Raw genomic sequence first — 14529 nt, forward strand, 5'->3', positions numbered from 1 at the left:
ACGTATTTTAGCCCTAAATGAATTAATAGCAAACATGGTTTACATAAAATACATTTTTCCAAGAAAGTTTATAATAATGCGATCTATAGTTGAATTCTGAGCCTAAATATAAAGGAAAAGCATTTTCAGAGAGCAATCACGCTGTGTTTATGTAGAAAAAGCGATTAGGTTTATGAGCAATCTAATTACCTATTCGCCTAAAACGCTATATAAAATAAAGTTTATTTAGAGATGAATGATCAGTGTCGCAGTTTAAATAATTTTCGTAGGAGGGCTTGGACAGATTCCAAGTGCATTTTTGCAATTTACGTTGTAATACAGTTTAGAATACAGTTAGTCTAAGCTTTATCAGCTTTATTTATGGGTTGCAATTTAGAAAAAGTCAAAAACCGCACTCAAAATGCAATTTAGAGCTTTCTGGCAAGGGGAGACACCCAAATTATAATGTAACATGCCACTGTTTGTGCATGAACAAAGTTATACTGCAATTTTCCTTAGATACGCGATTAAAAAAAATAAATTTTTTGAATCCCCGGCGGAACACACTCCATAAGAATCAGCGCTTTTATACAGTATATCGCCTTTAAACACATATTTAAACATGCGTTTACGATTTAAATCAAAACGCGATTCAAATCAATATAAATGTTTATTTTGTAACGCATAGGTGACTATTCATTGCTATTAAAAAGACTTAAATTCGATCATGTTGTGATATTTAGAAATATAAATTTGTTTGGTGCGAGTGAGGTTTTATTTAATCTCTGACCAAGGGAAACGTTTCATTTTTTCAAAGAAATGTTTGTTAAAATATAAAGTCATACTGTAGTTCCATGGGATTCAATCACAGACCATGTGACATGGGAGTCAAGAAACTAACACACAGCGCCACCAGATTTGATAACGCTATAAAAACGCTATAAAATAATGTGACTAGGCACAGAACAAGTTCACAGCACAGTACAATAATAAATGCTGACCATGACTTTAGAGGCATAAATTACCTTACACTCAATTTAAACACAAGCTGTCTTTAGCCCTCTAAGCTGGTTCATACAGAAATGTAGAGAACCAGGCTCAGAACACACAGCTTCATTAGCGAATACATATGCAGGACAACTAGAGAAGACGTTTTACAGAGGATACTAAATAAAAAACTAATACTAAAGCCAATACTTTAATATTCTTTTCTGTATGTTTAACAATAGTGGGTACTGGCCTAATTCGTCCCTGCTCCCGTTGTTAGGTGTTAATATGTTGTTAAGTGTGAATTTGTAGCTGTTTCCCTGGGGTCTGGCTTTTTTTCTGGAAAACCATAACTGGTCTTGTCCAGATTGACTGTCGGCGCCCAGGTCTGACAGTGCTGCTCCAGCAGTGCCAGGTTCTGGCGCAGCCTCTGTTCTGTGGGCGACAGCGGGACCAGGTCGTCTGCACAGAGCAGGAACTCGATTTCCATAATTAATGCAGATCAGTAAATCAAGGGACAAAACAATTATTGCGCCCGGGTCCTCAATGGGCTTTGACGTGCTAATGCGTTGGTTTAACAGTCCGGGTGTGGCAAGCCTCTAATGTCTCCTGACTTTGAAAACCAAGTAATAACTTAACTATATGTGCAAACGTTTCATATGTTGCTGTTGTGGATGCCTGTGGAGTGTATCTTATTTGCCGCGCGCCCTCCCCCCCCTCTTTCCCTCAATTCAAATCAATTCAAGGTGTTTTATTAGCATGGCAGATGGGTTCAATCAGTGTTGGGTATTTACTTTGCTTTGAGATTCCACTTTTAAAGGTGATATATAAATTTTTGACTAAAATAAGTTGATATCTTTGTCTTCTAAGCTCTCTGTGTACAGTGGAGCCTCCTGTCCAGCCAGCACATGTCCACAGACATTCACAACAGCGACATATCATAAAACGTTTGCACATATAGTGTGCAAAAATGCACTTTATTTACTAAAAATAAGACAGATACTGTATCAATTTATGTTGCATTAGCCTGATTATGATTAAAAAAACACATATAATTAAACACGCGTTTGCGATTTAAATCAAAACACGATTTAAATCAATATAAATGTTTATATTGTATCGCATACTGTCCAGCCTCCATTTCTCTATAAAAATTTACTCTATTACACACACACACAATAGAAGCAGGAAGCAGAAGCAGGGACCGTTCGTGTCGCAGTACACGAATATAATCATAACGTTATTAAATTCTTTAGATACGCGATTCCATATTATATTAGCAGAAAAGCTTAAAACTACCACTTTTTCACACGCTATTTCACATGCTAGTTAAATACTTCGATGCTTGAAATGTTTAGGGAGAAATGGAATACCGGTGTGTATTTTTCCTTTAAAGTACCAATTCCTGGAATCTGACTGGCTGACACCCTTCTGAAGTGGTTCCATAAAATCTGGTATACGGAAAAGAAAGCATTGATAAAAAAGCCTGGATTCTCATGTATCTCATACAAGTATCTTTTAATACAGTCTTTGCTGTGCTCTTGAGGATCCTTGTGATATTTTGAGCTCTAGTTGAATGATAAGTGTCGCATTTTAAATCATTTTCGTAGTTAGAAATTATGAAACGCCCTGTTAAAAGCAAGGGAGTTTTTATGCCCGTTGAAGTAAAACAAAATGCCTGACAAAGTATGGCTTGGACAGATTCCAAGTGCTTGTACAAATGTGCTAAAGAAATTATACTTTGAGTATACAGCTTGTCCAAAGTCATTCATTATTAATACTATTAGTAATATCTTCGGTAAAGGCTTTGATGCATAAATATTTCTGATAAAGGTAGGTTGTGTACTTTTGTCCAGCTGAGCAATCTTGCTTTCATAAAATATATACGCGATTCAATATTATATTCCCTTTTAATCAAATTCTAAAAGTATGCTTGTTGACTCCGGTATCTCTTTAGTTAAAGACTTCAATGCTTAAAATGTTTAGGGAGAAATGGAATACTGGTGTGTATTTTTTCTTTAAAGTACCAAGACCAGCCATATACTGTATGTTTATGTTCCAAAATTAATATCGTTTATGGCCTTCACACGCGTTACAGTATGCTCCTATTCTTTTTATGCTCAGCTACTAAGATTTCCCTTCAGTGGTAAAATTCAATATCTACAATGGGCACAGCAAAGACGTTTACTGTAAGTCTTTCTACGACAGACCAACGGACCACGAGTGCCCCTGTCGGTCAACCAATCACGTACTGCGGTGCCGCGCGTCATCTTGCGTCACAATGCGCGACGCCACCTGCGGTACGTGACTGTAACGCGCACTTTGAATGGCTGCATCTGTATGTACTTGATATCTCTAATCAATCCACGGCGACATTGTTAAAGCAGAGTCCCAGCACAAAACGAAACTAAAACGCCCTGGGCATACCGTTTCGCGCTTCTTATTAGTTGCTCAAAAGTAATTTGACCGTATGAAATGCATAATATAAACCTAGAAACATATACGTGAGCAGTATTTACGTACTGTAGTATCGGTGTTAAGACATACCTCTCAAATACTGTAAATCAAGTTAAAAATATCTCAAGACCGATTCTGGTCATAATGAAACCATGTTTCGTGTATGTTTTCTTTAAAGTACCGAGACCAGCCATATACTGTATGTTTATGTTCCAAAATTAATATCGTTTATGGCCTTCACACGCGTTGCAGTATGCTCCTATTCTTTTTATGCTCAGCTACTAAGATTTCCCTTCAGTGGTAAAATTAGATATGAATATTCAATACTTAAACGGGCACAGTTAAGACATTAAATATACATATACATACTGTATACAGTACAGTTTTCATACGGTAATATGTTTATGTTCCTAAATCAATCTCTTTTATGAGCATGTGAAAGGCATGGTGAATCGATTCTCAAAAATTACTGTACTTTGCATGATTGGAAAAAAATGCGTGATTGCGAAATGCTGTGGTGTTACTTTTACAAAGACGGTCAATGAAAAAAAGAATGTTGACCAGGGCAATACTTTGAGTTTACACTTACAGCTTGTCCAAGGTCATTCATTATTAATACTATTAGTAATATCTTCGTTAAAGACTTTGATGGCCACAGCTCAAACATGAGAGGTTGAGCTTTATTAGCTCCACCTTGCAGAAATTCCGGATACTATTATTTTGCTTGTCGTATTATAGGAGAATTTACGGTAACTAGCAGTATTTACCGGTAACTCGCGGTATTTACCGGTAACTTGCGGTAGACTGCGTACAGCGTACCGGAAAATAATGCGGTATCGCCCGCGCATTTTGAATGGCTGCATCTGTATCTTGCAGCACTGGGGCCCTCGGTTCTATTCCTGCCATCCTGTGAGTGTGAAGTTTGCATGTTCTCTCTGGGTTCCGTGGTTTTTCTCCTTATGTGTGATATGATTCCCTCTCGCACTCCAAAACATACTGTTAGGTTAGTTGGCTTACAGGAAAACTGGCCCTGGTGTGTGTGTTTGTGTCTGTTTGTCTGTCCTGTGATGTACAACATTCACAGTGCTGCAACCAAGTGTTTTACACACCAGACAGCCCCCCTCACCTTTTACAACCTTGCTTTGGGTTGTGAATCTTTTCTTTATTTTTTCAATATAGCACCATTAGAGTGGCAGTACATGGGGATAGGGGGTGCTCTTCACATGTCAATACGTTTTCAAGCACAACATTCACAATGCTGCAACCAAGTGTTTTACACACTAGGCAGACCCCCTCACCTTATACAACCTTGCTTTGGGTTGTGAAACTTTTCCTTATTTTTTATGATTTTTTCCAATACGGCACCATTAGACAGGCAGTACCTGGGGATAGGGGGGTGCTCTTCACAAGTCAATAGTTTTTGCACAACCATACTCATTATGCTGTAACCAAGGGTTTTACACACTAGCACGCCCACTGACCCATCACAAACTTGCTTTGATATGTGAAGCCTTTTAGCCTTTTTTTCAGATACCTGGCTATTTTTTCAGATACCTGGATATGTACATTTTGCAAATGCTGGTCTGATGAGGGTATGGTATGCAAAATGTCACAGTGGTAGGTTTTGCAAGCAGGATATGTAGAGATAGATTTGAAAGAAACAAAGCATAGTTCAGTGGAAGGACTATAGGTTTATCTGCAGGAGTATTGGTTCTGTGAACTACGGAAAAGGAATCCAACAGCAATACAAAAAGGAAACACAAAAGTGTTTATCGATAAATCAATATTTTTTAATCTATATTTTTTTAATCGGTATTTCATATTACATGCATGCACAACCATCAACAGAAATCAGATGTGACAATTTTAATGATAAAATATACATGCAATTCAGTGTTCTATCCAGTAATATTAAAACAAAGGGGGGAAGACCATGTCTTCAGGGATGATGTTAAAGACCATGTTGTTTGGCATGCTGGAGCCAGAAATGTTTGGAATAATTAAAACAGAAAAGCATTGTGACAGTACTCCAAAACATGTTTCAATTTTACAGACAGAACATAATTTCTTGCTATAAAAAAACATCCCTAGGCATAATATGTTTGCTATAAATGTTCCTAAAAAGGAATAAAAAAAGCCATTTGATTTAAATAGCTTTGGGAAAATCTATGGATACTTTGCCCTTGAGCTGTGAAGCTTTTAGATTATTTGGGTCCTTTAACTGTAGGAGCACCCATCATTTAAAAGATTTAAAAAACTATAACTTTCATCAAAATGTGAGAGTATCTTCATTCTTCTTCATAGCACTTTACACTTTACAAACTACTGAGTGAACAAGGTTTAATACAGACAGCAAGGGGCAGTTCTTTAGCCGGTTGTGGGTCAACTTCAACATCTGTCCAACTGTGCTTTTGATTATTTTACTTGGGCTTCTTGGGTTTGTAACCCTTCTAATGGTTTTAGATTCCAGGCACTATTGATAAGTAAACAGCCACCCCATACTGCACAGCATAGCATAATAGCTATGTTTGAAAATCAAGAAAACAGTAAAGAAAAGTACATCTTTTCTCAGGATAACTCCCCTCACAAAGAAAGCTAAGTAACAGTTTCAATATGCCCAAAAAACAGTATGTCTTGCATAAGTGTTAACTTTCAGAACCAATGTGAAACTGAAATAAAACATAGGAAACCCAGAACTTACTGGAAGCACCCCCTATCCCAGTGTATTACCTGTCCAATGGAGCTATCTACCAGAAATAATAAAACATTATGAAAGGGATTCACATTAGAAATCATGACAGTGAAATATAAGAGGGCCTGCTTAGTGTGTAAAACACTTGGTTGCAGCATTTTGAATGTTGTGCTTGAAATGCTATTGAGTCATGAAGAAGACCCCCCTATTCCAGTGTATTACCTGTAGTGCTATCTTCAAAAAATCCTAAAAAAATAAAAAACAGTTTCACAACCCAAAGCAAGGCTTATAACACACAAGCTTAAGCCATTACGCCACAGATGCAGTCACGTGAAGAACAGTGAAACAGCCATACACACATCAATAGAAAGTCTTATACTACTGTTTGTGCTACAGTACATGAGTATAATTATATCGTTATTAATTTGTTTAGATACGCGATTCCACATTATGTTCCCTATTAATCCGATTCTAAAAGTATGCTTTTGTTTACTCCGATAACGAGCGTATTCGCAGAAAAGGTTAAAACGATCAATTTTCACAAAGTATATAAAAGTACAGTAATATGGTCAGAAGGACCACGTAAAAACGTTTCTGAAATAACCACATGTAAGACTTTGATGCTTAAAACGTTTAGTGAGAAATGAAATACTGGTGTGTATTTTTTCTATCAATACCAGCAATATACAGTTTACATAATATGTTAATGTTCCTAAAATATATCGTTTATGATCTTCATATGCGTTATGCTCCTCTTCTTTTTATGCTCAGCTACTACAATTTCCCTTTAGTTGTAAAATTCCATATAAATATTCAATACTAAGCGGATTAAAAACATGCACAGTAAAGAGATTAAATGATTAAATCTTTCCACTTCCTACCAATGCACCTGTGTGCCCCTGTCAGTCATTTTGGCCAGCCAATCACGTACCTTGGTATGATGTAGGTAGTTGCGTGCAGTACGGGTTTGTACTGCACACTTTGAATGGCTGCATCTGTATATATATTTCAAGCTACTTTGATAATAATCAACTCCACAAAAGTAAACCATGATTTTTTTTAGCTTGCCCCCAAGTTTGTAAGCTTTCACATGCACTAAAGTAAGGCAATAATACTTCTTGCTTGAGTCTGAAATATTTTCTCCTCCTTGCTGTCATCTGTATATTATTGTAATTTGAGAACATACAGTTTCATTAATAAACCAAAAAGGGAACAAAACAGGTGCTTCTTGATATAACCATGCAACAGCTTAAAACATCTCCTGCATAATTAAATATGTTCACAACACACATTATGTTGAAGAAAAGACAGAAGTGTATGCAAACATATCATGAATAGTTAATCTGGATTTAGACATTAAAACATTATTCCAGTAGGAACAAATTATTTTACTGGATTAATCTGTCAGTTCTCTGTCACGTGTAGTTCTAGATCTTCACTGTAACATTACAGACGTTTAAGCCCTGAAGATGTGGTGTTCAAGAAATCACCTCACATTCCCCGCTAAGCAAAGGTTTGATGAAAATAATCAAGACTAAATAAAAGATTTTCATGTTTTGAAAGAACATTTGTTAATGTTGAGACCAAACAAAGCAAAGGAAAGTGGTTTGTTATTTGTTGGTGCTGCCCCCTTGCCTATACAAGACAGCATTGTGCTTGCAAATTGTGTAAATAACATTATACACTACTGGTTTATTATATAGTTCTAGAAGATATTATACATTATAAGACATTAACATTATAGTTCACTAAAGGTACAAAACTAATTAGAGGTAAACTGAAGATCTGAGTTTAGTGAGATTTGTTTTGGAGTGGACGGCCAAGGACATCTCACCCAAGCTCAGTGAGTTTTTATTTGTGGCAACTAGACAACCTATGGTATATTGCCGAATATCTGATTATATGTGGGCACAGAAAAAAGCATAATCATTTCAGAGTATAAAACAAAAATGTACAGAAATTAGAACTCTTTCAAAATATTGTCATCTAAAGTGCCAAGTGGAGTGAAAGCTGACCTGTAAGCTCTGTCTGTTTGGTTTCTTCTGTCTTTTCATTGGATTCACCCTCACTGCCCAACTCAGCATGAGGAATACTACTTTCTTGTGACCTGACAGGAAACAAATCAAACAATAAATTGCTTCAGTCTTTGCATACCTGCAATGTTATATCCAAGAAGACCCCCATCACCATTTTTTTATCAATTAAGAAAAGATTGAAGCTTTTTATTCTTAGTTACAGATCTGATTTGGTTCAGTGTTTTCCAAAACTGCAATGAGGAAAAAAGATACAGAAATTAATAACAATAAAATAGTAAACTTCTGCCCATAGCCCTTAAAAAAAAATAAAGGGGCATTTTGAGAGAACTGCTGCTATAAATATGCTACATATAAATGTTATATATAAACACAGATATATTCTGCTGAATACACTTTTTTTTAATGAATAAAATGTTTCTTTAAAAACATATATCAAAAAAAGTGCAATGTACAGTTACAGTCACACATACTTCAGCTTGAGTGATTCATTCTGCCAAGCATTAATAACACCATTCAGGGACTCTGCAGCCTCAGGTTTGCCAGAAGCTTGCTCTAGCTCCTCTGCTTCCAAATCCTCTGGCTCTGCAAAAAACCCCAGATACAAATTTTTGAGAGAAAAAAAATCACATAAGACCAGGGTATAAATCTTCAGAAAGAGATGTTAACACGAAAAAGGAATATAAAATTAAGAGAAAGACAACAATAATTGTGTTTCTATTGTAAAACAGGGAAGATATGAGGGTATTTCTGAATACAAATAGGAGTTCAGGAGTATAGTTAACCACAAATATTTCGGTTAGAGAGATGAAAAAGTGACCTAGAGTAAAAATTTGTGTCTACTCATACCCTGGTATCCAAACCTAATTCGTTCCTGAAAATCTGTTTGGAAGGCAGGAGATTGTAAATCGAAAATAAAAATTCCATTATTTCTTATTGGGAAAATTCCACCCCGTCCCAAATTGAAGAGAAGTTCACTCCAAAATCACTCTAAACATATAATACCATACAGACCATAATAGCAAGCTTAGTGAACAATGCAGTTCTATTCAAATAAGCCAACTATAACTGTAAAATAATTAATGAACTCGTTTTTACATTTTTCATTCTTTCGTAATAGATCGCTATCCAAGCGATAGGCTAGAACAATGTGCATATCATTGTTGACTATTACACTAAGGAATCTTTTTCTCTTCCTTAAGACCCTATAATGAACATCAACTGCAAAACAAACACAAAAAACACTTCGAAAATGAGAGCAGAAGATTCCACTGTGATCGTAAACAAAGCACTGCTGCCTCATGGCGTCCTTAACCACAATGGCTGTCACCCGCACAGAAACAAACAGCTGTTCGATAGTTCATTCTTATAAAAATTACAAGGTACAAATTCCAATATGCTCAGATTAGCGAAAATTCGTATACCAAACATTCTCATATCAACTGTATTATCAGTAGCTATGATGCAAAACTCTTATGGTCTTTACCCAAACACACATTATAAAATGTGTCTCAACTCACCATCCAAATTCCCATGAGGAGAGAGAAGTTGAGGTAATAAATTCAGTTCCGTTGGTGGTTTTTCTTTGGGTTTGTCCTGTTCTTTCTCTTTTTCTCTTGTTGCAGCAGTATTCTCAATTGCAGCACCTATGCTATTTACCACCAGAGTATCTCCAACAGCACAGGTCTTTTCTATTACTGGTTTAAAGCCTTCTGCAAGCAAAGAAGCACACTGATTTTGGTCCTGGCACTCTTCGCATAGATTAAGAATTAAATCAAAACAATGTGAACAACGGGTAAAACAAACTAAGCAGTCATATAACACAGTAGACCAAAAAGTTATTTCCTATGCTTAATCTCTGGTCAAGGCATACAAAAATGTGTCCATACACAGTACTAACATGGTAAAAAATGAAACAAACCAAGTACTACATGTGTATTTTGAAACCACACAGTTCTACTGACAAAGCAAATCATGGAATACTTTTTTGCAAAAGATTGCTTGACTCAAAATTTCTTTCTTGTGTTTTAATTTGTCAATCTTTACTGATGATTTTGAAATAATTTTATTCATATGTGATTCATATTACAGTGATGCTCAGTAAGTGGAAAATAAAAAAAAGATTTACGCTTTCTATTAATTTCATAATTTGTTTCTCCAAAGAACAGAGTCTGTGGCTGCAGTATGGCTTCTCCCAGCACTTTCAGCACATGGGTATCAGGGTGCTTTCCCCAGGCTCGCCTTGGGCCATCTGAAGCATCAAGCTTAATGACTTCTCCCATGGTCTTATCTATAATGACAAAATTGTGAGGGATTTCACAACATTGGTTTAAGTGTTTAAGTTTAATTTAAATTTTCATTAAAAATCATCCCTTTATGTTCGCTATTTAATTCAGTTAATAAAATACTTGGTAAAACAAATTTCAATATCAAATCAGAGGTTATGGACCCTAGGATCACTGCCAGAATTAATTAAACATTATTCATGGAACACTTGTTAGACATTGGAAATGCAATTTAAAAAACACTTGAGAGGACCACAAGAAAAAATTTACAACAGGCATTAATGCTGTACCTTGAGCCAATGTAAAAATTACATCAGCAAACAGGCTTAACTTAATGAATCTGTTGACTTTAACACAATGGGGATTATGGTCTCCTAAGTGGAAACTTCATATATAGAATTCAGTAAAGTAATTAAATGTTCATTTCACCTGAAAATCCTACTATGTACTAGTTTTATGTCAACCATCCAAGCAACTAAATAATCACAGAATCAGTAGTTGTCAAGTACTACTACAGCCTGCGGCTTTCCATACTAACTTATTCACATCCATTGTCTGACTAGCAAAGCTTGTTAGAAAAATTCTCTTGGTCATTTTTTTCATTTTAGTCAAAGCAGAATACTAATATTACAGAATTATACTATGTGAGAGAGAAACTATTTCAATTAACCATTTGCTATAGCATGCTTCACAACATCAACAGAGAGCTTAACAGAATGATAAAGCAGGTAACAAAATTATACAACAGTAGATCATGTGGGCATGGAGGTAAATAAAAACTCCAAATGGCATAAATGAGGTCCCAGTCTCAGAACTGGTGGTTGACCCTGTTCCACAAGGCAATGAGTTTATGGTATATTAAAATAAATCTTGGCCATTGTCTGCAATGTCAAGTGTTGGATTCCTCTGTCCAGGTTCTGTCATCAGAATTATTTGGGTGAAGCAGCTGAGCTGGATACTGGGTCTGGTATCTTGGATAGAGATTCCAGGTTTTAATGCCTTAGACCATAAATGATCAGATTTATATATCATTTACCATTATACTAAGTTAGAACACTCAGGAAACTGTTTTTATTAATAAACATGGATAAAAAGTTCTTTACTTAATCCACTGAGATGTAAAGTAATACCTTTGTGATAATTATTTTTAAACAAATGGTTTCATAAGTCTCACGTGTGTGTTTTTTATCTGAATATGAACCCGACTATAAATTTGCTAAGTGAAGACTGAATAGATTAATCAAAAGTACTTCTTAGACAGGGCTCACCAGATGTGGCCAAGAAGGTTTCCTCTAGGGTCTGCTGTGCTAAAGAGATGTCAGGTTTAATTCCAGCATCCCACTTCTTCCTGTCCCCTGCAGAGGGCGCTCCCTCCTCAGAGAAGTCTATCTTGGGTTGAAGCATCATCTGCTGTTGTATGTTTGGATTTTCTGATAGCTGGATTGCCTGCTCCACTGTGCGGATCTGGACCTTCAAATTTTCATTCAACTTACGCAGTATCTCTCGTTTCTCACTCTGAAATAGGCAACAATCAAAAGCATTCCAAATTTACTTGTTAAGGGAAGGAAAATATTTTGCATATTTTAAGCCCCTTGGGTCATGCCTCAAGATCAGTGTTTCTCTAGAATGAGAAAACTAGCCCAGTATCTGAAATTAGTGAGTAAGCAGAACTCCAGCATGTTGGTGTAACTTTGCATATGACATTTTATTAGTCTGGTTTTGAACAGAATTATGATGAAAACTGAACGACAAATGCAAAAGCAGACCTTTCAGAATTATTAAATCATTCTTGTGCAGTGTACCATGCAACCAGAAACAAAACATACTTAAAAAGGCTCTATAGATATATAATCGGAAAATCAACTGAGAAATACACTAAGCTTAAAAAGATCGCTTCAGTTATCCTGTTTTTCTGACTATCCTCAATATTTTAAGTACACAAAGGTATATACTGCTCTGGAGATTTTTAAAGCATATTTTAGGAATTAATGATGAGGTAACCACCTATGATTAACCACATTTGTGCTAACAAAAAGTAAACCTACCTGAATGTCTGCAGGATCTGGATTTTTCAATACTTGTACAGCAGATGGAAGATCCTCCTAAAGATGAAACCATTCTAAGTGAGATACATTGAAGCAGACAAAATATAGACATGGTATACTGAGGTGTTGCTCTACAGAAAGATCAAGATGGTTATTTCTGCTATACTGTAAAACCTCCTTTACATAGAGTAAACCTGGAAAGCGGATGGGTTTTTTTTTCTTAAAGTACTGTTTTAGTTTTAAACAGCTCATTCTAAAGTATCACAATGATGTAACCATTTAAATAAAACACTATTGAGCCTATCCTGGCAGGCAACAGGCCTAGGCAAGGTACCCCTTGGACAGGATACCAGTGAAAACAAAACAACAGACAAGCTATTACATATACAAAACTAATCAGAACATACAATTACAGATCCAGCCATACAGAATGCATGGCGGACAATGCAGCACATTGTGCCATGCACACCACAACTTACCACAGCATGCTGCCCTTTTTAAACAATATTCTGTTGTTGGACTGCACTCTTTTGTAAAACCGCAAGGTGGAGCAGTGAATGCTTAATGTGGCATGAAGAAGCATTTGGGCTGTTCCCAGAAAACGGCTGGTTTCGAATCCCGGTAAATGCTGAGCCCTTTGAAACAATCTTTTTCCCAATTAAAGAATTTAAGTTGTAAACTGTTTAGAGTTTTATTAATAGCCAGCAGCCATATAACCCTGCAGCTCACAACTGGCAACCCACAGAAGCTAAACAGATGTGAGCCTGGCCAGTACCTGAATAGGAGACCACCTGGGAAAAACTATGGTTTAAAAAGTATAAAAAGGTTTATTATACTGTAGAGCTTGTTGTGAACGCAATATGCCTCTTTCAGGTTTACATCTGCAATGAGATAATCTATATTGTGTTTTAATGGAAATTTCAGCAAAAAGCCATCAGGACACAATTTAACTTTACATTTTGATTATAAACATATTTCATATTCACATATTTTAAAACCATACAGTATCAGACTGTTTATTTATGTACCATTTATATCATACTGCAATTGATTACTGCACAGTACCATATAATGTACAGTACTTCAGTCCAAAGACTTGTTTCAGGAAAAATTGGATCCAGCATGAGTAAATCTGGAAGAATTATTGTAAGTGAATATGATGTGATTAAGGAATTCAGGCAGCTTATCAATAAGTTGAAACTTACTTAAAAGGTGTTACACCTTTAAGTAAGCTAGGTACTCACTCTGTTGTTTACTTATGTACACAGTCTAAATGCAGTCTTGTTATGCAAAATATTTTCGACCAAAGCGCTAGCTTATTTAACTCTGAGGTGCGGACTGATTTGACTTTCTATTCGCCTCATTTAGCTGAAAAAGAAGACATAGTTAAACTTATTAGAAGGCACTCTCTTTTATTATCAGAAAGACCGACTCAAACTTTTGTCATACAGTGATAAAGACATCAGTAATGCCACCCCACTTAAACAATATGCTTATCACGTAAATCCTGTTAAACCAGGTGTTGCAATAGGAGGTACTGTAGATTATTTGCCGGAGCATGGTTTAGTTCAAACAAGCAATAGTTCATGGAGTTAATAATAAAAATAATTAATAATAATTGCTTACACTTATATAGCGCTTTTCTGGACACTCCACTCAAAGCGCTTTACAGGTAATGGGGACTCCCCTCCACCACCACCAATGTGCAGCATCCACCTGGATGATGTGACGGCAGCCATTGTGCACCAGAATGCTCACCACACATCAGTTATCAGTGGGGCATTAGGACCACATGGACCGAGAGTGAGCACCCCGTGCTGAGCCCACTAACACCTCTTCCAGCAGCAACCTTTTTTCCCCAGGAGGTCTCCCATCCAGGTACTGACCAGGCGACCAGGCGATTAAGGAGACCCTTAATCTTACAGTGTTATGACGCAAAACTTTTAGGAAAGTTTATTGCAAATCATTTTAAAAAAAGTGCTGCATAACATTATATATTATCAGGATCAATCTGGACTTTTACAGGAATGATATATTGGGGAAAATGAGGA

General features: G+C 36.3%; 1 protein-coding gene across 7 annotated transcripts in view; it reads right to left on the reverse strand.

The window, feature by feature from the left end:
• nek1 (NIMA-related kinase 1) overlaps positions 1–14529 on the reverse strand; it is a 104690-nt gene that overhangs the window by 36498 nt on the left and 53663 nt on the right. For 6 of the 7 annotated variants that reach the window (XM_088922549.1, XM_088922499.1, XM_088922335.1 and 3 more), the window contains 6 exons: positions 12479–12535; positions 11702–11948; positions 10277–10438; positions 9669–9860; positions 8622–8733; positions 8131–8222 (listed from right to left, as the gene is read on the reverse strand). In XM_088922549.1, coding sequence (XP_088778675.1) covers positions 8131–8222; positions 8622–8733; positions 9669–9860; positions 10277–10438; positions 11702–11948; positions 12479–12535 — 862 coding nt within the window. Of the gene's footprint in view, positions 1–6212; positions 6362–8130; positions 8223–8621; positions 8734–9668; positions 9861–10276; positions 10439–11701; positions 11949–12478; positions 12536–14529 lie in introns of those variants that run through there. The other variant, XM_088922586.1, reaches the window with a different exon arrangement.

Source organism: Atractosteus spatula, chromosome 1 (assembly GCF_055471065.1).
Source record: "Atractosteus spatula isolate fAtrSpa1 chromosome 1, fAtrSpa1.hap1, whole genome shotgun sequence".
Classification (NCBI taxonomy): Eukaryota; Metazoa; Chordata; class Actinopteri; order Semionotiformes; family Lepisosteidae; genus Atractosteus; species Atractosteus spatula.